This window comes from Oenanthe melanoleuca, chromosome 3 (assembly GCF_029582105.1).
Source record: "Oenanthe melanoleuca isolate GR-GAL-2019-014 chromosome 3, OMel1.0, whole genome shotgun sequence".
NCBI classification, from domain to species: domain Eukaryota; kingdom Metazoa; phylum Chordata; class Aves; order Passeriformes; family Muscicapidae; genus Oenanthe; species Oenanthe melanoleuca.
Genome location: NC_079336.1, coordinates 106,539,372 through 106,564,218, shown reverse-complemented (window position 1 = coordinate 106,564,218; position 24,847 = coordinate 106,539,372). Strand labels below are relative to the sequence as shown.

The following is a 24,847-nucleotide window of genomic DNA, read 5'->3' as shown; positions in this document are numbered from 1 at the left end:
AACTGTGAAGAGGGATGAGGAACACCATGGACTATGTAATGTCTAATTCCTGTGTCGTTTGGCTGAACCTGTTGTACTGCCATCAAGGATATAATTTCTCTATTTGTCACAAAAGGGAGTTATGTTGGCAAGCTGGGTTTACTGGGGAAAGAAGACCAGATTCAAAGGGAGATGTACAAGTCACTGCCATCTCTTTGGTGTTGAATGGAACAGAAGTGTAGGGGTTAGGGTGCAGTAAGACTGTACTTAAATCTTTATGCATAAAAAATACATGTAGTAGAGAAGAAATAAGTATTTTTGTTGAATCTACATGCATTGTCAGTATCAAGATGGATTTTCCTTACACTTTGGCTTATAATTACATGTTAATTTGAGAAACACAATTTCTCTTAGAGTATGTAGAAGACATTAGAAGAGCAAGAAACCTGCACTGAAACGTGTGCTCAGCACCCATTTGAGTTTGAGTGACACTACATTACTCCAGCTCATAGCACTGGCAGGTATATGAATTTTAATGGTATTTCAAAGTCAGTTTAATAACATTTTAGCAATATTACAACTCAAAACCTGTAAAAGCAAGTGGTCTGTCAAAAGACTGCCATTTAAAGTCAAAAGGTTGTTGCCCCCACCTCTCACAGGCCACCTTTAAAATTCTCTTCTTTTGAACACATCGAATACAAAATAACATTTCTTAAATATTTCAAATGTTGTTCCTCCCAAAATTATGTCCATGTTCCTATATAAAAATATATATTGAAGAGAAGAAACAACCATGACATTCCAAAAAACTGTGGATGAGAAATCTGTAAATAATGGGCCAACATGAGCTACTCATTCACAGAACACATTTTTCTTCCAATCACATGTATACTTTTCTTTTAACTGTTGGAAATTAAGTGACACAACGCAGATTTAGGAAACACATCTACAGCCAGGTCTTTTGATACGTTCACCTAATGAACAACAATGTTTTGAAGTGTGAATAAAAGTGATACCCAAAAAGGTCTCTGGTTTCTAGGTTGCCATAGGAATAAGATACAAGGTTCCTCAGCTCACCTCCAGATGCCTTTGACCTTTCTTTCAACTTTTCTGCAGCCATTTCAGTGTAGCTGGGAAGTTCTGACATCTTCACTCCAGATCGAGCTTCTGCTATTAGCTGACGAGCTCTCTCTCTCAGCTGCCGACGCCGCTCTTCATCTTGCTGCTAAGATATATTGAACAGTTGCCAACTCAGTAATTGACAGAAATGCAATTTCATTCTCAATCTGATCATCATGATAGGAACTGGTTTACAGCATGGTGCTTGGCCCACATTATAAATAGGATGCTCGATATCAGTTGGGTGTCACACCACAATTTTTAAAGACATCCATGCGTCAGATTATTTTTTTAAGCATTCCCCAAATTATTGCTGCATTAGAAACCTGATGATTTGCAATGTAAAGCTTTTATAAATTATGTTCTATAAAAACACCTTGATGAAAATTTGCAGTCTCAAAGTAATCACACCCAAAAAGTGATTTGAGTGAAGTTTTACCATGGCTATAAAATGGTTTTACTAAACTGAATTACTTATTTGAATAGTATTCTGTCACAGAACTGAACTGAGAAGCCACATATTGTTCTTGGTTACTTCAAGCACCAAGCTGACTTCAAAGTATAAGGAAGCATCAAATCTGAGGCATGTTCTTTGACTTGAATTGATATTTTTCTTCAAAAAATCCCCAAAAAACTAATGAAAATTACTGAAAGAACAATAGATGCTCTCACAGCAGAAAAGAATTTGCATCCCTTTAAAACATCCTACTAGTGGGGCTTTGGTCAGTAATTAAAGGAATCATACTGGAACCATGCCAGATAGTGCTGTCCCATTAAAGCTCATAACTTAGAAGCATGGTAGTATTTCAGTTACATAAATAAACAAAGTTCTGCAGCATGAAATTTTGTAAAAGACTAACCGACCATGATAAAAAAAACCTTCATAAAAAGATGTGTTTAAACACATCTTTAAGATGCCACAGTCTCCATAAGGGAAACCATTTCAGTTTTCACCTTAACCATGGGATTTTTGCTAAATTGGACTGTTTCTGCCCCCTCCTCAATATCAGAAATGCCCATAAAGTGCAACAAAGGCAGAATGCTCGGCTTAAATCTAACCTGCCAATAAGTTTATGCATTATTGACATAATGACCTGGATAAATCCCAGGTACAGGCTGTTGACCTGAACTAAGTGGAATATAACAAACTGCCTAATTTTGGAGAGCCATTCTGGCAGCCTTCCCACCAACCCAGAAACTTGAGCATCCCACACCTGCAGAGGCTGGTGAGAGCTGTTGCTAAGTACTATTGAGTTTAAGCAATCATTAATAAAACAAGCGCAAAATACTAATTAGGTACACTTTATCCATTTCCATGTAAATTGTTTGTTTGTAGCTATTTACTCAGCATTGTTCTCGGCACAATAGGAAAAATGCAAATGACTGAATCAGAATGCAGCCCTAATGGGACTTTCTGTTTATAACCATTAGCCCAGAGGTGTGCTGTAATTCAATCCTCAAGCAGAAAGATTTAGCCTCATTAACAGCTTGCATGGGCAGGTTACAACTCATAAAACCCTACAGTAAACAAAGTATATGGACACAGCACAATATCTCGCCTCTGAGTGACAGAGTTCCGATTCCCTATCAGATTGCCTTGATTTACTTTTCTCCTAATGTCCTCCCCTGGAAAGACAATTCTGCCTGGGCCCTGAGAGGCAGCGGGATGGCACATGGGCTTTGTTTGCATTCTCACCCTTTAACTTCCCAGAAGGCACAGAGCAACAGTTCTATCAAAAATTTATTTGGTAAAGTACACATTAGAAAGACAACTGGAAAGCTTTCCCCCCCTCCCCCTCCTATGCACTATAATAGATCAATTTAATTTAATTTCTAACCAGCCAACTGACACAGCAAACAGTTTTATTTCGACCCACAGTATTTGGTAACATTAATTACATTGAATTTTACTTGAAATAAAACTGCTCAAATCTCTAATACTCCCAATTCCTTGGATATAGGAACTTGTGGGCTTAATTTATATGACTTCTAAGAACAAATGTACAAAATTAAGATTCCCACATGTTTTAACGTCAAATAGTTTAATCTACTTCAGCACATGTAACTTAAAATAGGGCCAGTTACATGTTAGTGACAAAAATGCCCTAAACTGAGCTAGCTGATTTCTTCTGTCTCCTTTCCTCCCCTCCTCCTGAAAGGGAACTTGTATCCTGAATTATTAGCATAGTCATTAACATCCCGGGGATCTCCAAGCAAACACAGATTATGGTGGCTTGTGTTTGTGCTGATTAAGCCAATCATCACCAGCGGATAAGGGAAAAACCAGCCTAGTTCTTGCTTAAATTCAATTCAGGTATTTGAACCCTTGGTTACTGAGCTTGGCAGAAGAAACACGGGTAAGAAGAAGCAGTGAAACTGAGAGCAGAAAAAGTAGATAGACTAAGTTTTGAGGTACAGAAAAATAGTCAAACAGCATACCAAGCTAGAATTTGGAAAGGAAAGCACTTGAGTACAGAGGCATGAACAAAAATATTAAAAAAACCAAACAACCCAGGAGATACGAAAAGAAGCACTGCACCAGGAAAGGAACAAGAAAACACACATACAGTGACTTATTTTTCCCTGTACAGCTTAAAATAAAACTCAGTAAAATCTTCCACCCTCTGACACGAATCTGACATGCCAAAGAGACATTACAGTTTTCTTCATTATTTCCCCCCAACTATTTTGTAATGGTTTAAAGATCTGCCATGCAGATGCAGTGAGGAAAACTTCACTATTTAAGGACAAACTCTTCAAGAATAAGTAATGTAATTCCTTGTTTCCCTCCTATAAAAATGTATTGGTATGCAATTTTTATATTTCACAGTTCACTGACATCTCGGCAAGCTTTCTTCCACTGCTTCAATGGTGCTACTTTTAATTTTATCCTCCTTAGTCCTAGTAATTAAAGTGATCAGCAGTGGCATCCCAACGGCTTTGACACAGCTACAACCCCCTAGCTGACTAGGCTTTTAAGGGAAAAGGGAAGAAAAAAAAGGACGGGAGTTTCATTTCACTGGAACAAGAAAATCAAGCTTCTCCAATCCTCAACTTTATCCAATTGTTCTTTCAGCAGTCTTTGGATCTTAAGAAACAAATAAAAATGGCTGCCATTAGGGGGTCCTGTTTGTACTCGCCGCAGACGGCAATGACTGACATTACTTTGGCCAAAAATTATGCCGTGGATTTGGGAAGGTGAATTCGAATGTGAAACACTGGCAGGGCAGTTTCCGAGATCATTACCCAGCCAGCTGAGAGCTGCTCAACTTAGGGAAATATTGAGAGTGGTGGAGTTTTTCAGGGCAAAATACCCCCAAACACCCCCTTAAAAACCATCTCCTTAAATGACTAAAAATTTTGCAATCTTCTCACATTAAAAAGAAAAAGAAAATAAACCACAAAAACTTTGCCAGGGATTTTCAGTCCTCCTTTTGGTAGTATTTTGGGAAGATCCAAACTGACTTTACACCAGCACTCTAATAATGAATTGTCCTCTCACTATAAAAAAATATAATCTTTTGCATTTATTTGACATTTAAAAAGTAAATTTTTTATTGTGTCCATAGACTGAGGGACAAAAGCAAATTTAAAAAATATGGTAAATTACTCATAATCCACAGCAACAAAATCAAACCAGAATTGTATGAGAGCAAGCGATTCCTGGAGCTGTAGGTTTCAAAATGGTTCGTGGTCGGCCGCGAGTGCACAGTACATCTAAGAGAAAGAACTTGACTGCCACCTCTTTCATCATTAGACAGGAAGAACGGCTCTGTTATTAGTCATTCAGAAAGAAAAAGACTTCTGTGCTTGTCCAGAGGCAAGGATTACCAAAATGTACCTATTCAGGATTACCAAAATGTACCTATTCAGTTAGAAGAGAAGGCAGAATAAAAAATAAATAAAATAAATAAATAAAATTACACAAGCTTTAAAGGTCTGAGCAGGCTGGGTTGTACTGTGACCTTGATCGGCTCTTGTCTGAGTAAATAGGATTTGGGATGAAACATTAAAACTGTTTAGCAGATCTTTTCAAACCATTTCAAACTTTTCTTATGTTGGTTTATAATATAACCAGACATGCTTGTAAATGGCCACACCTGCTCATTCCTCTGGGGATGGCCTGATCTCTGCCTTTGCTAACAAAGAAAGGACGGGAGAAAAAAAAAAATCAGCCTTTCTTGTTGCAAAACAGAGTGGAAAGTCAAAATCTTTCTCAAGTTTGGCCCATCTGGTCAGATTAAATCTTTGATCACCCCGGGGATCACATTTATGTTTGGTCTCTACCACTGTTTCAGAACAGCTCAAAATACACAGGTAGTGAACAAAATACGGATTGCTAAGCAAGGAACACTAGGCATAAACAAAAGTGTTTTTGGAATTCTGTGGCTATTCAGATCATAGGAGGTGGTAAGCAAAGACAGACATAAACATCTTGGGTATTTTCTGCCTTCTGCCTGGTGTTTACATCAGCTACCTCACTCTTGATAAACTGCGTGTAGCTTGAAAATATTTTTTCATGAATGTATATCACAAAAAGTATCAAACTGCTTAAGCAGCTATTGGCTTAGGAGCTAGGGCACCAATATACTGATGAGACAAGGCACAATTAACACGGAAGTAGCCCAAAGTCTAAGACTGGAAGAATCACAAAAAATATCTTAACAAAGCTGTTAAGAAAAAAGCCTCCAAAATTCACAATAAAATGGAGAGGTGTGGCTGCAAATGGAAAACATCTCCTTAAACCAAGGATGCATTTTTAAAGTAGCCAGCAATTTCTTCTATTTTTATTTTTTAATTTTAATAATAATTTTATCTTGTTCTGGAAAATGTACAATTCACTCGGTACAGTATTTCTGTGTGAAGAATGGTGGCTGTAGAAAGACAATCCACTGATAATTTAATTCCTTGTGTCATTGTGAAACTGAAAAACTCTTAGTTTACTGAATGGGAAAAAAATATTTGAAAAAAAGAATGGCTGACTAAGTAAGTATCACCTTGTGCTACATCCAAGGCCTCTTGCTGGTTGTCTGGCTGCTCTTTTGTAGGCAAAAAGGAGCTGAACGCTCTCTGGCTCCTTAGATCTGGTCCAACAAATGCACTGCCAGTCATGCACACGGATCCAGCTTAAAACCCAGTGTGAGCCTAAAAGAAGCTAGTCAAACTGGCACCTACTCATGCAGAAGTAGATAGATTTGTCATGACAGGCTGATTATTCAATGTAAAGAAACAGTTTAGCTTTTCTAATCTGGTACAAATACATCTTTCTCAGAGAAAAAAGTAAAAGGTCTAACAGTTCAAGTATTTATAAGTAAAGAAACCAACAAAAAAATTGTAACGTCAAAGTGAACCACAGGTATTTGTGCTGGAGCATTCTGCTAAACAGCCCCCAAGTTCTATTCAGATAAATAAGATTTAACCCATTTAACCATTTCGGAGCTGCACATCTCTGTGACAGAGGTGATCTCATCTGTTTCACACTGCACTTGGCTCTACAGCAAGTTTCAGGGACAGGCTGAGATACTCAACTCCAAAAACACATTGTGTTTTCCTTCTGTCCTCGCTCGCTTGCGCTGGTGCAGAGAGCGAGGTGCTTTCCCAGAGAGCCCTGCGAGGGCAGCCCTGCCAACCCACAGGGTTCCCAGGAAACACCACCGAGAAAGTTGATCTAAACCAAAAGCAGAGACAAAGGCCTCCACTAACTTCTTCCCTGGAATTTTCCCTGCTGAGGCAAGTTTGTGTTCTCTCCCATCCAGGAAGTATAATTAAGGTCAACAATCACCTAAGGTGCTGGGATCCATGAGCTTGTTCTGCCTGTCATCGTGACTGTCAGTGCTATTGGCATGACCCACAAACAGGGGCTCAAGCCTGCAGGCTCAGAAATATCCTACAACAGTGCCATCAATCCAGACGAGGCAGAACGTCCGATCTGAGATGAACAGGCTAGAGATGGTGTTTTCTGTGCCTTGCCACAGCTGAGTTACACACAGAAGTTAAGAAAGCTGCTTACTCATTGTAGGAGTCAACATTCGTTGAGCTCCACTTAAGGGATTTTCTCTTGTGTAAACTTGACTTTATAATTTGAAGAAAAAAAAAAAAAAAAAGAAAAAAGAAAAAAAAGGAGGTGTGGGGGGAAGTGGTGTTATGAAACAAAGACTTTTGGCAAGTGTATGGGATGCGTAAGCTGGAGAGCGGCATCTCCCTGACTGCCATCCTGGGAAGCTTCCTCCTGGGGCGGGCAGCCCTGCGCCAAGGGAGGGGACGTGCCCTCCCGAGGAATGCTCCCGGGTCACTCCCAGCCAAACAAAGCCAGCAGGCTGCAGGGGGCCTCTCAAAGTTGGTTTTCCTCCCCCTCTTCTCTCAATTTTTGGGGGAGGGTAACGAGATCCCTGTCTGCTTCTATGTGATGAGAATGAAAAGAACAAGTGCAAACCCTACATCTCCCTGGACCCTATTTTGCTAGGTGGTTTTTTTTTTTTTTTAAAGTCCTGCAAACTGCTGGCAGGTTTTTTTAATGGAAAATACCAATCGCCTAAGATCTATACCTAGCCTTTTGCCAATAATGAGAAAACTTCACCTTCTGTCCCCAGCAATTCTTAGGAAATCTTTTGCTGTTATTCCTACAAATCCAATTACAGATTGTTGAGTAGCTAGTGGAGTAAGCTTATTGAGGAGTGTCACATCACTAAGTCGTGCGTATGTGTTTCAGTTTGTAATGTGGTCTGAGCCGCTGTAGAGGTGTCAACTTAAAATGCAAGTAAGTAGCAGAACAGGGCTAATCCCAGCCACTACTCCCCTGCAGCCAAATTGTAGCGCAATGAATGACAGTGGAAATGCAAAGATGCCACTGTGCTTATCACACACAGCCAGATGGTGGACCTGGATCAATGCACACATGCCACGATCAATGCATTTGATAAAGAATTAAGAAGAAAACTGTACATGTTATCAAAGAACTTGTACATGGCATAATTATGATTCTGCATGTGCTTACTGATGATATTGGAGACTCAGAGGCAGGTGATAATGAAACTGATAGGAAGAAATAGCTTAAAGGCTACAGCATATGGCCTCAGCACTAAGAAATCTTGTCAAATAGTTCAGAAAGCTTTTTTAACTGTTATTACAGACTGCTCATAGTGCAAGCTGGTGGCAACGTTTTAATTTTTTTTAAACCTCAAATGTCAAAAAGTTACAAAAGCTGTACTTTTCAGAATGGCTCAGAAAATAATTAAGATGCTATTGTGTTTTAAACATGGCAAAAAAACTACCGGTAGAGACAGCATTCAGAATTTGGGGGTGGGAGGAGTAGTTGGGCATTTAAAAATACATATAAAATTCTGTGTTCCCTGAATAAATGCATTTCGACTTTGAGGGAGCTTGTGGCAGTTTAAGGAATGTATCTTGGTAGCAATTTGCATCCAGCACACCAGTTTTTACAGATGTAGTTTCGATATTGTCAAAATTTCGTTATTATTGAATTGTATTGAAATGTACTCAACATCAAACATAGAGTATTTCCTTGTTCACATCTGTACTCTGTCAGCTGAGTTACAGACACCTTGGATGTGAAAGAAGACATTAAAGATTTGTGGAAAACAAAGTCTAAAGTAATAAAAAAAAAATTATAACGTATAAAAGGTACCTAAAATACAAATTCTCATGCTCCAGTTGATAGATGAGCTGTCTAATCAACGCCTGGACGTAACTTAAGTGCTCTCATTAGTGTGAAGACCTTCAGGCTAAATAAGACTAAATCCCTTAAAAATTGCTTCTGCAATAGAGAAATCCCCCTTACCATTTTCCTCTGCCTAAATCATATCAATTAAAAGGAGAGAAGGGGAGGGAGGGAGAGAGAGAGGCATTTTCACATGACTTTGTTTTAACTGACACTCAAAAATCTATCTTCTGAATCCAATTTAAAATGTCTCAGCAAAAAAAAAAAGTTCATTAGCAATCAAAGAAACAAAAAAATCACCCCGAGTTTAGTTTCTCTTTCACTTTGAACCTGAATCTTTACTCAGCGCTAAGGTGCATAATGTCCATTGACGGTGAATCCTTCACCGTAACTTCTTTTTTCAACCCCAAACGTTTAATCAACATTGCAGTTTTACATTAAAAGATAAAATTTATCAAAACGATACTCCAGAAGAATAAAGCGCTTATTTTATTTTCAGCAGGCTGAGGAGGGACACTCTCCACCTCCCCCCCGCTCCCCGCCAACCCCCGAATTTCAATTTGTCCTGACAAACCATTGGGTATTAAATTCTAAAGGCACGCAGAGTGCATAAAGAACTGATGGCTTGATTAGCTCTTGTGGTGCAATTGAAGGAGCTGTCTCTCTCCCCGCTTCTCCATTTTGAGAAACACTTTGATCTTCGTTCAAGTCAATTCATGAACATCAACTGACAAGACTGCATGAAACACCCCAATGGTTAGGCCCAAACTCGTAGCAAACTATTTGGTTTCATTAAGGCTTTAGGAGAAGTGACCAGTGACAGTCCTTTCATTCAGAAGCCAACAGGCAAGTGACTATTTAAAGTTTAATGTGCACAATGTACTGCTGAAGGCCACTACACCTATAGTCAGTCACTCAAGTATGAATGCCTTTACCTACTATTTTGTGACATGTGAACTGCTAAGTGCAGCTGCAGTCTCATTAATGCATTCACCCAGATTTGTTTGCAGGACTAAATAGACGATTCACAGAATCTCTTGTGAGAGAAACAACTGTATCTTCAAAGGAAGGTAGAACAGCAGGTACTATGTAAAAGCCTGCGATTAAAAACAGATTGTGTTTTTAAACGCAGTAATTTACTTGAGATTAGCACAAACGTAGCAGAAATATTATCTGTTCCGGTTGAAAATATGAAAGAATTTGAATCTCATCACCCGCAAAACGCAGGGTGTTTGGGCTGGTGTCGTGCTTTGCTACAGTACACTACTTACACATCACTCTTCCTCTTTTTTAGCTGCCCTCTCCAAAGAGTCCCACTTCAAAGAGTTCATTTTTGCACCAGTTCCTGTCAATGCAGGTCAGAAACACTAAAGTGGAAAGTGGCTGCAGTGCCGTGGCACAAAGAGTCTCCGCGGCTGAAATCAAACAAAGCCCAATTAAACTAATCATAACGTCCCAGTGAACACAAGGAAGCTCACCTGGTATTTCTGGACTTCTTGTGTGAATTCCCAACTCTACTCGGTACTTGGTACTATAATTACCCTGACCAAAATACTGTGAAATTACTGCTCTGATCTACTAATGGCTGCAAAAAATCCCGTCGCTGCGGTTCCATGCCAAGGGGCCGTAGCAAGGTGGCGCAATGCTTTCTGACAGAGACGACAACTTCGAAAAACTCAAAAGGGAAAATTAACGGGATGTGGTTTATGTTGCCAAGGACTGTTCATTAATTACCAATTTAATCACTGCTGGAGGCATGACATTACAAAAATCTGGCTGAAAGTTCTAATAGATTATGAAGACCACCTAAGAAGAGTGACCAAGAAACGTACAAAACAATTAATACTGTTTCACTGCTATCAAAGACACTCAGATTATTTTACATCAAGTGAAGCAAAAGAATTAGTAGCTTCACAGTGCCACCACTAGGAACTGTAAATACAATGGCACACAATTAGTAATGCACATGTGACTTTTCGTTCAAGGCATATATCCTTGGGAAAGCCAGAACACGATAAGGAGAACAAAAGAAACATTTTTAAATGAAATGAATAAAGATTTTAACTCTACCCTTGTGCATGCTGAGCAATCACAGAATAGGCAATGCAAAATACAGCTCTAAGTAATGGCGATATCATCCTGGGATTCACAACAGTGTGTACTGAACATCCACACGGAAAACGTCCACAGCTATTAGCAGCGATAGAAAAAGAGCATTCTAGGGGCAGAGAAACCCGGGTCTCACTCTGTACACAAAGGGATAGCTCTGAAACAGAGACCCTTTTTTTTTTTTTATGGCTTATATTTGTAAATGGATAGAAGACACTAAAATTTTGGAACTAATCTTGTTCAGATGATCTTAAAAATTCCATTAATAAACTGCCAGCCTCTTTTCTGTCAGCATGCGAGTTAATAGTATGGCTGCAGACTGTGTAGCACCTTGAATTTACAGCCACATAATAAATAAATTTATATATTTAGGCCAGATCCTTAACTGGTGTAAACAGATACATCTTATAGAAATAACAGCAATAAAATCAGCTCAGAAACACAAGCATTTATATCTAAAACTGAAACTGCTAACATTTGTCGTGCATTATCAAAGGCTATACTTTATTCAGGAAATCCTTCCTGCTATAAAACTGACAGTGCAAACTAATTCTTCTTAAAAATTAGTTTACTTGCACTAAGTGATTTATTTTCCCAGCTATGCCAAGGACTAGCCTACAGCAATATTTTTGTACAGTGAAATATCACAACTTCATAGTAAGAAAGTACTTAAACTGACCAAATACGAAGTCAAAAGATGTAAAACCTTTTTGGAAAGTTACAGATTGCTATAATAATTCATGTATTGAGGAATATAAAATAAAACAAATTGCTTGTTCCTGCCTTCAAGGAATTGAGATCAGACTATCTCAACCTTAGCATGTCACTATAAAGAAGTAAATACTAGGTAAGTTTGTTCAGCAGGTCTAACCTACACTTAAAGAAAAGCATATTGTTAAAACAACTATAAAACTTGGAATGCTCATGAAATGTACATACATAGTCTTATCAGCTTACACCATATTTAACCACTTTATAGTGGCATACAGACAAGACATATAAATGAACAACAGGGAATAAGTTACCAAACTCAGGGATTACCAAAATAATGTTCAATCTTTTTGCCAATTAGATGGCAACTCCTTCTTTGTAATCTTGGGAAGATCTAGTGATCATATCTAAATCTGGTTGCAATTATCAGCACAACAGACTAGTCTTTTTTCAATCAATATTTTCCAATTAATATTAAAAGACAAAGGTTGCCACCTGCAAAGTCCTACACCTCAATAAAGTAATGTGAGTTGTTTAATTATTAAAGATCAGGTTTTAAATCTATTTTTTTAAAAGAAAAACAAGATAGGAATAACTTGAGAGTGTTTCCTTAAATGAATTAACATTACCACCTCTATCACAGACATTTATTTTCCAACTGAGGAGACTACAAAGAATCCAGCAGTGAACTGGATACCTTTCCTAATGCAACAGAAAAAGGGATTCTGGCTTGACACAGAAAAAAAAATAATAATTGAAGTTATTTTGTACTCATTTTCAAGAACCTGAAAATATAATTGGAAGAAAGAACACTCGCATTGCTACCTTGAGTTTAAGGCATTTTTCAACCAAATTAAAATATTCTACTTTTACCATCTATTCTGAATTTGCTTTTGGTATCACTTCTGTTCATGTTGGCTACAATTTACTTATTGGAGATAAGTTTGGACAGTTTGGAGCTTATTAGTTCAGAGGGGCAGCAGATTATTGCCAGACACAATCAATAAATGGGATCATTTATTAGAGTGTTTTTTCTGAGTATTTAAAATAATGTTTTGTTTTTATTTTATAACAGTCATCATATCTGGTATCTGTGGAAATGCATGCAACCAAAACTAAAGATCATAAAGACTCATCTCCGTTCAGATTCTGTCACTTTCTGAAGCCTTTCTAAAAAGAATGCCCATTTCTACTAGTCCGGTGCATGGAAAAAAAAAAAAAAAAAAAAAAAAAGTTATCATTTTGCACTCAAATATTTATGAAAATGAAAAGTAATGGGCACAACAGATTGACACCTGAAGTAGAAAGAGCTTATTAAAAATGAATTAGATACAGCTGCAACAAGTCCTTTGAGCAAGGGAGTAATAAAAAGCAGTACTCTGAGCAAGGAGAAACAATCTCATGGCACAGCCTGTTCCTCTGCCCTCTGCACACAGTGTTCGTGTCTTTGGAGGAGACAGCTTTTTGGTGAAGTATCTGCAGTACTTTGTATCTGCAAAATCTACTAAAAGAGTGGAACATAATCACCACTGCTCTTTCAAATCTTTCTTTTTTTTCAGTCTATACACATTGAGGTGGCTACTGCTGTCATTCAGCTTGAATAAATATAAAATAATGGTGCCAGAGATAATTAAACCCAAATCTTTCTCTGTACAGAAAGCAGGGTAGCAACAGTTGCATTTAAGCACAGCAGCAGCCTCAGGATTACTCTCCAACCCCCCCCCATGTCAGTTTGCATTATGCTGGTTTTAAATTCTTACTGTTCAAATCGAGTCCCTCACAATTTTTAGTGTAGTTATACTTGAATGTTGCTCTGAAGGACGAATTACTATTTTCCTATTTCACAAAAGGCAGAAGACAGAGTGATTTCCTCCAGATATCATGCTATTGAACTCCTGCATCCCAGAAACTATGCCAGATACTAAATTTGCAAAATTTTTGGCCAAATCCATATATATGGGTGGCCCAGTTCTGCATCTAAATTCACCAAGGAGGAATCCCTAGCTCATGAAGAACCCAAATAATTTCAGAAACCATCTGTAGCCCCTGGTAGACAGAAAAACACATCCTTTGCCAGATGAGCATTATTTTTCATGAATTCCATTAGATATGGCATTCCCTGCTAAAACTGTCAGCCTTAAAAAACAAGTTAAAAGATTTTGACACAGGATTTAGGAGATGCCAGAAATAAAGCTAGTGGGCATAATCTTAAATTTCATCCTGCTCTATATCCTCTAAAACAGAGCCTTATTGTGGCACCACTTTTACTTTCACTATCTCTTGGTCTTCAGCTCAGACCTGAGCTCTACCCAGTAGTGTTCAGTACTTCGATTTATTTTCACTGTTCAGTATGCAGACCTATCAATACATAGAATTATTCTTTACACCACAATATTCAAATCTTGTTCTGAAGACAGAATTGTTAATTTCTTGATTTCTTTCTACAGTGCCCATCTCTATGGTATTTAAGAGCCTCAAGAGCATTAATCACATTCCCTTCTCACAACAAGCCGTGGAAGAGTTATTACCCTGCTCTTCTGATGAGAACTGAGGCTGAGAGATCCAGCTAAAAGGATCTGTCGCTGGGTGCTTGCTCTGGGAAGCCTATTACTTGGATTTTTTTTCAGTATACTAAGCTTTATATAGCCCTTTATATGTCTCAAGCACAGCTCCAATTGATTTCCCTGACAGACCTGGATGCTCAATATATCTGCAAATCAAACTTTTGCCTCAAAGCGACCCAGAAAGGAAGGACACACAAATAGTGACCACCTGGAGGACATTTGGCTCAAAAGATTTAGTGGCACTGATCAGGAACTTGGGTAAAGGCAGAAGTACATTTAATTCTTTCAAGCACCTTAACCATGATCTCATCTTTCACTCTTTGCAGTCCCTGCTTTGTTTGTTGTACACCTTCCAATTTCTGCAATCAAAAGCACAGAGGTCCTCTGGACAAACAGCCTTCTACATCACCTCTATCCTCTAAGGAAAATGAGACACAATTGCTTTGGGGAAAATAGTATGTGATCACATAATTAAAGACTACATCATAATGCATATACACAAAGGAGGTTAATTAAAGTTGCCTGTGCATTTCTTAACTCCTAATTCCATTCTCTGTAATCATGCTGACTCCATAACCATAGCCATTTGAGTTTGGAGAGTAAATGACAGCTGCAGTAAATTTCCATTCTTTATGTGGCCCAGTCACTAAAAGAAAATAAGAAGATTTCGCCAACGGCCTCTACAGATATTTGCTGACAGCAGACTTATGCTGAGATTCAAAAATTAGAGATTCACCCCATGTTCTGTGGATGAGGATTCCCTTCCTAGAAAGGAATTTTAGGCCCACGACTTCCGAATATTTCCCACTCATTGTGGTCCCCTCCAGCCTGTCAGTTTGCTGGATAGGTCGCATAGCCCAGCTCCAGTCTCCTCACCTTTCCAACATCACATTCCAGCCAAGCTGCCACTGCTAACAACCATCACTACAGGTTGATATTTTACAGCATCTGGTGGGAGCAGATATGTCCCTTCTAGCCCTGTGATATTCACCATGAGAAAAGGCAAGTTAAATAAAAATGAGTAAGCTAATAAAAAGGCTCTCCTGGCTAAAAGCTAAGTGATTACAGCTGCTATATCAGATTGCAAATGACAGAAGCATCTCGTAAAAGAGTCACCACATGCACACATACATCAAGAAAGCAAGCAGAAAGGCTGAGCTGTTTATAAATCTACCATAGAGAAAGGGATCCACAAGGGGATCAGTAACTCTGTTCACAGAGCTCTTAAGCTAATTCTTCCAGTCTCCAAAGGGCTGCATCAATTTTAATGACACAGCTATGATCCTCCCAAACCACAAGCATGATTTCAAGGAGGCTCTGATCAATGCAGTCTCCTCTTAGATTTCAAATACCTGCACACATACTGTCCGGCATGCATACAGCTTGGGATTGAAGGCTTCTGAGAAGCACCAAATAAGCAGACATAACACTGAAAAAAACTTCTACCATACTGCAAGGAGGGAAGAACTAGGAGAAATGAGGCTGTGCTTAGTGCTTAGAGGAGAAACAGGAACACTATTTTTTTCAAAATGGACTTTTAACAATACAAATCAGGTGGGTGCATGCCAAATAAACCTGTACTTATGGCCATGGTGCAGATTTGGAAATTTCCTTCCTGTTGCTGACCCTGAGAAGTGCCACAACCTGTCCTCACCGTGCACATTGTCCAACCCCACACACTGAACGCTGCTCTCGCCTGGTCACTGGGAAAGCAAAAATTCCTGGCTCTCACCTGACACATGAAAGGTGGTAACAGCAAGGCCTAGGAGATGAGACTTTTCTAAAGTCACTAATGACTCCATAGGCTTTGCTTAGCTGGGGTGACTGACAGCGCATAGTCTGAAAGACTAGGATGCATAAAGCTCTTTCCGAGAAGGTATCAAAAAAGGTGCAATTGCAAACTTCAAGAGTTACTTTCAAAAGTATTGCCCCTGAACTATCTCTTCAAAGTTTTCTTATTTAAAATTAGATCTTCCTGTTTTAAACCATTCTCTTTTGAATTTCAATCCATCCTGAAAATGAGCGTTGTCCAATTTCCACTACTAAATGCCAATTCTCATTATCACAACTCTCATTTGGATAACACACTACTACACATTACTGCACACTGACACATACAACACTGCCTTGAGTCAAAGTTCTTATTATTAACCTTAATGACCAAAAAAACCATGAATAGAAATAAGCCTGTGCTATATGCTAACAATCAAATGAGCAAAGACCTGTAGAAAACTGGCAGAACTACATCAAATGGAAATGCCTCATCTCTACTAAGATCAAGTATGTTAAAGAAAAATAGAAATCAATGTGTTTATCTTACATCTTTATACGTTGCTGCACATATGCATTCTCTTTCAGAATATGCACATATAAAGGTATGTATATAGTATATACATACAGGTTATACACAGCTTTATATAATGAATATTGTTATTTATCAACTATAAGAGCCTCCAGATCACATCTCCACAACACACTTCAGAGCTGAGGAGATCTGTCATTCTTATCTGACAATTGGCTCAAGTCAAAAGTGCCCATTATGGTTTGCTCAGAATACCCAGATTTCACATGGGCCAGGACCACCTGTTCCAGGACAGTTCTTGAGCTTCTGATAGAGGCAACAAAAAACTTTGGCTCTGCCAAGCTACCCTAAAAGACTGCTCTACCCTTTCCAGCAGGCTTCTAATTAATTTTTCAGCTTCTGTAACGAATGAAATAAGGTCTGGTGGTTTATCTGGCTGCCTAAACTACACAGTCCTAACTCTCACCCTGAAAACTCAGCACCATCTCCTTCAGCTGGTTTTCATGGCCTGGACATGATTTTCATTATTATCTAATTTCACATTGCCACCCACCCTGGGCACCTCTTCTCTGTATGCCACAGGGGCAGCTCCTTTTACTCCTGTTTGGATTTCATTAGAAGGAGTTTGAGTCTAAAAGAGAAAGTTTTCCTTCCCAATACTATAACTTGCATCAAAAGAGGCCTCAATCCTTAGGAGAGCAATGGTAAAAGATGTTCTTGCTGGGTAGTGTCCATGCAGACAATTTTTACTGACACTTAGGAACTTTTCTGAACTTCAAGGCTCTCTGACAGGACTGTGGCATTAACACAACTTTGACTGCTTTGAACAGATTTTTCAAAGGAAACCAATCATCTTTCCAAATTTTATCTATTTTTAATGTGAGTAAAACAATGCCTTGTCCAACCTAATACAACGAAAGAGACAAACAGGTTTTTTTGACGTTAAAAAAAAAATTAAAAATACTACCCTGAGGCAGAAGAGCTGACAGGGAAGATTTCAGCTCAAACAATGAAATACTAGCAAAGTTGTAAAAGCTTTGAAAATAGGAGCTTGTAATAAAAAGTGTTAGGCAACTTTAATTACAGTTGTTTCTGCCTGAGTAGCTGCCTATAGTAACTCTCCTCTAATGCCGTTCTATTTATTAAATGATATTTAAAAAAAAAATCTAAAGTGAAATTTATACTAAAATACATATCTAGGAAAAACTTAAAAAACAAAATAATAAAATATTAGTTAATACATCATTATAAAAATAAGTATATAAGTAAGACTTGTCTGCATGTACAAATATATTTCAAAGTAAAATGAAGTGTCAGTCTACGAGGAGGAATTTCTACAAAAAAGAAAAACCAGCATGGATCCAAGAGAGTTAAGAAAATAAAATGAAACATGTAAATCACTGTCTTCATTTTTTGATTGTGTGATCCCATTCCTGTGAAGAGCAGAATCTGCCCCTCAGGACTCGGCTCTGAAAGGTTGGAATCTGTAAAGATTCCAGCCCTTCTGTCTATCATTATATGTCAGTTACATTTACATTCTCAGTTGCCAGTACAGTCTCTAACGTGCAATAGTTAGAATCACAAAACCTGCATTGCAAAGGTTTGCATAAAAATTAATTAGCTTTCATCTCCAGAGAGTAAGGATCCTTCCAGGTCACCGTGGAAGCCACTGGAGATGCAACCACAGCTACTTCTGCACTGGAGCTCATTCCCCAGCTCCACTTTCCCCTCTCACCAGCATAATCAACTTTAGTGATAAAAAGAAATGGTTTCATCAACTCTTTTAAAAGACTGACATAAGCACCTCTATTCACTGAAACGACACTTCTAAAGCAGCAAGGAGCTCACATCAGAGGCTCAAGGAAATGATTTACATTAACTGAAAAGAAGTAATCAGAAATAGCACAAATTACTTTGCTATTGTTTAACAAGTAATGTTTCAGTTTCATCCCACCAGAAACTGCAGTGCCAACCAAGGAAGGTGCTCCCAGACTTCTGTTTCCAGGAAAGCTGGAGGCACCTTTCCATTGGCCATAACACTGGGAGAAAAAGATTTTAACACACAACACATCAAACATGGAGAAGAAATGCTCTGCAAGGACATGCCCCCCCCCCTTCCACTCCACGACAGCACACACAATGCATTTTAACTCTGTGAACTGCAAGACTGGCCAGTGTTTCTTACATCGTTCAGCTGCTTATTGCGGGCTGGGATGAGGGTACTGGTTAGCTGTTTATTCCCTGCCTTTAATGCTGCATCTCTTCTTGCTTGCTCAAGCAGAACTCTCGCTCGTTCTTTAAGTTCTTCCTGTCTTGACAACATACGTTGCTTAAAAATAAAGAAATACAATTAACAGCAAGGCAGCCTCAGGGTACTGAACGTTTATACAGTAGTTAATAGCCAGCAGCCTTCCTATACAATAAAGGTCAGGAGCCACATGCATTACGTCTTCATGAGGTGACAGAGCATTCTACAGAAACGAAGAGATGATCAAAATGTAAAAAAGAAAGTCATAGGCCTTTATAATGTAAATAGGAGTTCTCTTCCTTCCCCTTAAAACTTAATTTCTACCAACATTTAATGCCTTTAAACTGCAGTTGTGGAAAAAACCCAACTGGCTTCATAGAGGCCATGTCAAACGTGCTATGTGTTTACTTATTTACTTTAATATGTATGCAAATATGGCTACAACAAAAGTGCTTTGTTGGCTACTTATATGGGTACCACTCACTTACAACTTAAATTGAACACAAAGAGGCTGGGTACAAGGCAAAAAACCCTGCAAAAATACCTGCTTCTACTGAATTCATGAATATGTACAAGAAAGTCTCTTCTTCATACAAAGGACTGAGCATATTTCCAGAGCAGAAATAGCAAAAGGGGGTTCTGCACAGGCAACATGAGAACATGAGCAGCTCCCAGGCAGACACACTCCCAAGGGCTGGTTTCTTAGTCAAGGTCAACTATGAAGAGTGGGAAAATGCATTTCTAGGCATTTACATGCGCCAGGGCTGGGACAGGTGTTGCCTGCAGTGCTCCTGCAACAACCAAGTGAAAATGGAGGTGGCTGACCTTAACCAACAACTGAGTGGAGGTTCAGAGGGAGCCTCCAGTCTGAGATTATATTACCATGTGCAAATGCACCAATAATTAACAACAAAGATCTGCCTTTAAAGCCAACTCTTGCTTTTTCTTGGCCTGTTACAACCTTGCCATTGAAAACCTTAATAGAGAACAAATCCTGTCTCCTCCTGCTCTTTTATTCTGTATGGGCCAAGCTGTTCCTTTCTCATCCAGTACACAAAGATGATGATGATGATGATGATGATGATGATGATGATGATGATGATGATGATGATGATGATGATGATGATGAAAAGAAACTCACAAGACTTCACTGATTAAAGGAAACAAATTAGCTGGCTCTGGAATCAGTATTTGGCCATTATCACACATCTATAGACTGATCCTCTTGCAGTAAAATGATCTTTATGATGCTTACTCAGAAAAAAACCCCATAAAAATATTTGAAGCAATTCACACTACCAAAAGACTGGATATATTATTTTCTTACCAGAGCTAATGGCACAAAGCCCAAACTCAAGAAAACTCTTCACAGGGTAAAATTTTAAGCCTGCTTTGGCATTTTCATAAGTGGAGGTGATAACATGTTTTACATATTTTTATGACGATATGATTTATTGATAATACTCAGCAAATATATATAATATTCAACTTCCATTCTCACAATAAATTTGCAAGGTAGGTGGGCATACACTGTTATCTTTATAGAAGGGAAAATGACATGGTGGTGAAGTAACATGCCTTAGGCAACTCAATGGAAAGCAGCATAATTTAACAGTCTGGAGTTTCTACCTCACCATCCTGGCTATGTTCATGAGACTCCATGGTTTCCCACAAAAGATTTTGAAATACCTTCAGTAAATATTAAGGCATTCAAAGCTTTACATTTCCTAATGAATTGATGCATTTTTTCCAGTTTTTGCTTCAGTATGCAACACTCAGACGAAATGAGTTGCAACAGACAGTGGCAAAAGCTTTGGAGCCATCTTTGAGATAGCTGAAAACACAAATTTCTTTAATTGAAGAGAGATTGGAAAGATCAACAGTGGGAAAATTTCTACAAATTAGTTTTTTAATGTAATGATTGTTTTTCAATACCACCTACTTCTCAGGCAAAATATTTTTTGCCCAAAAGATAAAAATACACTGCTCACCTCACCATTTATGCCAAAGATTTGGTGTAAATTACAAACACAGAGAAAGAACTTGAACAGCACCTCCATTCTAATTCACAGACACAAATGTCTTACCTGGGCTGTTTTTGCAGCTTGATCTGCATGATTTAAAGCTGTCCTGGCATCACTGTCAGAATCAGATTCTGTTTGCCTCGGAGAAGCATGTAGCTTCTTTGCAAGATCTGTATCCATATTATAGGAGTATCCAGGCTTAGAAGTAGGAGATAAACTCGGTTTTGTGACAGGTGAACTGGGATCTGCTCTTGTGCTCTCTGTGGATCCTATACATCCCAGCTTTTCTTGCTCTGACAAACCAGGGGTACTGTCTAAGCTCTGGTGTCTCTTCTTGTTGTTATCTTCACAAGCAACTGTGGGAGACATATCCTCTTTTTGAGCACTGACATGTGCTAAGTCACTGAAGTCTAAAGTGTCAGTTATCAGCAATTTCTTCCTTCCCAACGCAGGCTGCACTTGTGTTGTGTCTGTACTGCTACACTTCCCAATTTCTTCAGACGCGGAAGTCCTTCCAGAGCTCTGCTGGGATTTCTGCGGATCCGTGTCACTTCGAGTCCTGCGTGAAGAAGGGGAAGCCGTGCTCGGGCTTAAATGGTCATCGGGAGTCTGATGCTCGCTCTCCGACTCGCCGACGCCGCTGTCGTTGACGAACACGGAGTCATCCTGCGAGGCAAAGTCTGCCAAGCCGCCGTCCGGCGGGTGCAGCTCGGGCTCGCGGTTCAGGTCGCTCAGCTCCGCGTAGAACTTCTCCTGGTCCACGGAACTGTTGGTGTCCGTTTCGTAGTTACCCACTTTGTAGGTGCTCTTGCTGCTGTTCTCCTCGATCTGAACCACGTTCAGCTCCTGCCCGCAGAAATGTGCCCTTATCTGGTAGAGATAGGTCATGACAGTCAGCTTGTCGGGGATGGCTAACAAAACCATGTCCGAAGGCTCCAGCAACCGCGATATTCCCAAGCTGGCAAACCCATCGTAGGCCTTTAAAAACAGACAAAATAAAGATCACAGTGTGGCAGTTTCTGACCTATCAAAGCATCTCAAAAATGCAAGTGGAAGTTTCAGTCAAAATAAGCGAGCCTAAAACACATCCAATATTGGCTCAGAACATGGCTCTGACTCTGTTACTTATTATTCTTTTGGCTGCCTTATAGTCATTACTACTTTTTGATGCACCATCCAACATCCAGCTCATTGCTTTTTCCTGATGGCTTCTACATATGTCCTGGGATATCTTCACAGCAAAGCAAACTGAGAGAATGTAACCAGCAAAAACCCTCAAATGGCATTGTTTTAAATATTTTTAACATACTTCAATGCCATTCAATACCAAAATCTTTTGTTACTCAAAATTATGACACTTCCATGAGTAAACAGCTATCCATGAAACTCTTCTTTTTGCCCTATGAAAACCTACCAATATCTTAAATGGTTCTCACTCAAGTAGCAGGAAACAAGCAAACAAAAAAAGTCTAAGAGTTGGACCAGAAAAAAAAAAAGGAACTCAGGATGGCTTTTTAAGATAAGGAACAAAGATATAAGAAACACGACACTAATCCATATTAAGCTTTATCACTGATGATCAACCTTCTGCCTTCTATTGGTCACGTAATTGCAGTGATTCCTGCTGATGAAAAACTATGCCCAGATAGCCAAAAAGAACATTGCCACAGATTACTTGACACTAGACATAAATCACATTAATCCATCAAGCAAATGCATTTTAGAAACATTTGTTGATGCTAAATTTAAAAGAGAGAGTGAAAATCATTCCCATTTCATTTTACTTTCTAAAAGCTATATAGTTGCAAGCCTCTTGCTTTGTGAGGCCACATTGTCTTCTTTTACTGCTGGCCCTTTAAGTGAGTGGGCTTGGTGCATCAGGTTTTTCTAGTTTTGAAGAATTAAAGCCGTTTCTCAATTTACAATTAATTATTACTATCCTGGATTAACCTTGGAAGACAATATTGTGTTTCAAGGAAGCCTTTAAAAGGCCTCCTGTTAGCGTAGATGCACTCAGTTAAAGCATGTGGGCTTCTCCTCCCCCAGGAATCCTGCAGCTCCTTTTCACCATATCCTGAAGGGGCTTACAATGTTCATCTTACAATGATCCTACACTATTTGGAACAAAAGCAGATGCTAAATTTAAGACATGGATGAGAAAACTGTCCTTTTACAAGGAAACAGTAACACACATCATTGGCTTCAACTCTTCAACTTTGCCTTCAATTTTTCCTTAATTTCTTTAGTTTTAAAAGAATAGAGAAAAAATAGAACAATTATAGGTGCTTTTTTAAAATCCTCTTGGTTTTCATATTACTTAGTACTCAACAATGAGACAGAATGTGGGGCTAGGGTGGTCTGCTCCTGGCAGACCCAGATATTATGTTTGTTCTGAGAAAAGGAAGCTTTCTCCTCCTCCTTGCAATGTCATTCCCTACTCAATTGTCAAATACTTTTCATTTCAGCTGTTTCTCAAACTCTGCTTCCAAAAGCAGACGGAATTTATATATATATTTATCTTCCTGAAATTCTGCATGTCTCCCCTCATGCTCAGGTATAACTTTCCAAAGCACTTCAGGTGCTTTGGAGAAGAAGAATTTTTATATCATTATAACAATTGATTCACAGAGTTTATCTAGACATAGAAATGATCTGAATAATTTATTTTTAAGCTCTTCTGGCTCTCCCCAAGCAAGATGATTTAGCCTAAAATCACTGCTGGTATTTGGTGTGAAATTTATTGGGAAGTTCATTATCATGAGAGATTGTTATGCCATTTATAAATACAGAGCTGTGCTTAGATATAGGAGTAACAGCAGCAAACATGACTGATGTATTTGCTGATACAAAACTCCAGATGGAGCAGAACAGCAGCAAAATGATAGGTGGGAGGGAATGGCAGCAACTTAGATGGTAGAAGAGGGACAGCTGCCATTTACAGTGTCTGGGGAAACAGAGGTGGAGGAGCAGGATCAGGCTGGCTGTGGAGGAGAGGGAGACAAGATGGGTGGAACTGAATAGGCATGAGGAGCACAGAGAGCAGTGAGTTAAGGAAGAGCAGTGCAGGGATTTGGGTGGGCAGCCTAAGGCATGGCAGATAGCAGGAATGATGAATGCTTATACAAGGGCAGAAACCAGGCTGGGCATGAACATGTAGCAAGCCACCCTTGTTGTCTGTGGACTAAAGGTAATGCCAGGATGTGTTTGCTAAGTGGGTCAGTGCTGATTCAGTGGCATAAATAATTTGTTACCCCACACTGCAGGTAGTGGGGGTTACCATGTGAAGAATGACCGGACTTAGGGACAGACATAGCAGTCCAGAGCAGCCAAAGCCCATAGGCATGGCTTGACCTGAACTCCTTTTATACTCTCAATTTGTTATTTATATGCTAACAAAACTAAATTCTATGAGTATCTCAAAGGGTCTATAAAATGAAAGTAGGCACAGTCTTTCAGGATCAGGAAAGGTACTTGCTTAGAAGTAACACTACAGCAGGACTGAATTTGGAATGATGGATATTCTCAGTACAGCTGCAATCACTTTTTGTTGGATGCTCAGTTCTTCGGTGATGCCTGGGATTAATTTCCTGATGATGTCTGACACCTATTTCTCATCCCCTCTCATTCTCATCCCCATTTTTGCTTCTCTCCTTCCAAAGTACACTAGATATGTAGATTGGCATGCCAATGTTCTACAGACAGTAGCTCTAGAAATAGCAATTGTGTGTTCTGGATGTGTCCATACAGCAATATGTGATGGGTTTTATTCACTACTAGAAAAGCTAGGAGTTTTCTGATATTCCAGCATATTTATAACTGTGTCATACTTCTAACTATGCAGCATGGTATTAACAGAGTAAATTTTCCAAGCCAAATTATGTTTGTTAAACAGAGGCAAAACTCAGCCTTGATTTTTGCAAATGTTTATTTTGCTGCATGTACGTGATCCTACTGATGCCAACAAGCTTCTCCTACACATGCAATTGGATATGTTCTTATGACTTTGTGGAATCAAACTGTAAAGGTGAACATGAACACCTATTATAAAAACATAAATCCAGCTTCAAGGTAAGGAATCATTTCCATTTTGACTCAATAATACCCCTCTAAGTC

At 39.0% G+C, this 24,847-nt stretch overlaps 1 protein-coding gene across 14 annotated transcripts in view; it reads right to left on the bottom strand.

Moving 5' to 3' along the window:
• The window catches only part of EHBP1 (EH domain binding protein 1), a 207,846-nt gene that overhangs the window by 51,694 nt on the left and 131,305 nt on the right, over positions 1 to 24,847 (bottom strand). For 8 of the 14 annotated variants that reach the window (XR_008840253.1, XM_056488867.1, XM_056488854.1 and 5 more), the window contains exons 13-15: positions 20,798 to 21,712; positions 18,648 to 18,791; positions 1,057 to 1,204 (exon numbers count right to left, since the gene is read on the bottom strand). Coding sequence is in view for 13 of the 14 variants with exons in the window: in XM_056488867.1 (XP_056344842.1) it covers positions 1,057 to 1,204; positions 18,648 to 18,791; positions 20,798 to 21,712 (1,207 nt within the window). In the remaining variant the exon portion in view is untranslated. The remainder of the gene's footprint in view (positions 1 to 1,056; positions 1,205 to 18,647; positions 18,792 to 20,797; positions 21,713 to 24,847) is intronic. The other 6 variants (XM_056488860.1, XM_056488861.1, XM_056488862.1 and 3 more) reach the window with 1 other exon arrangement.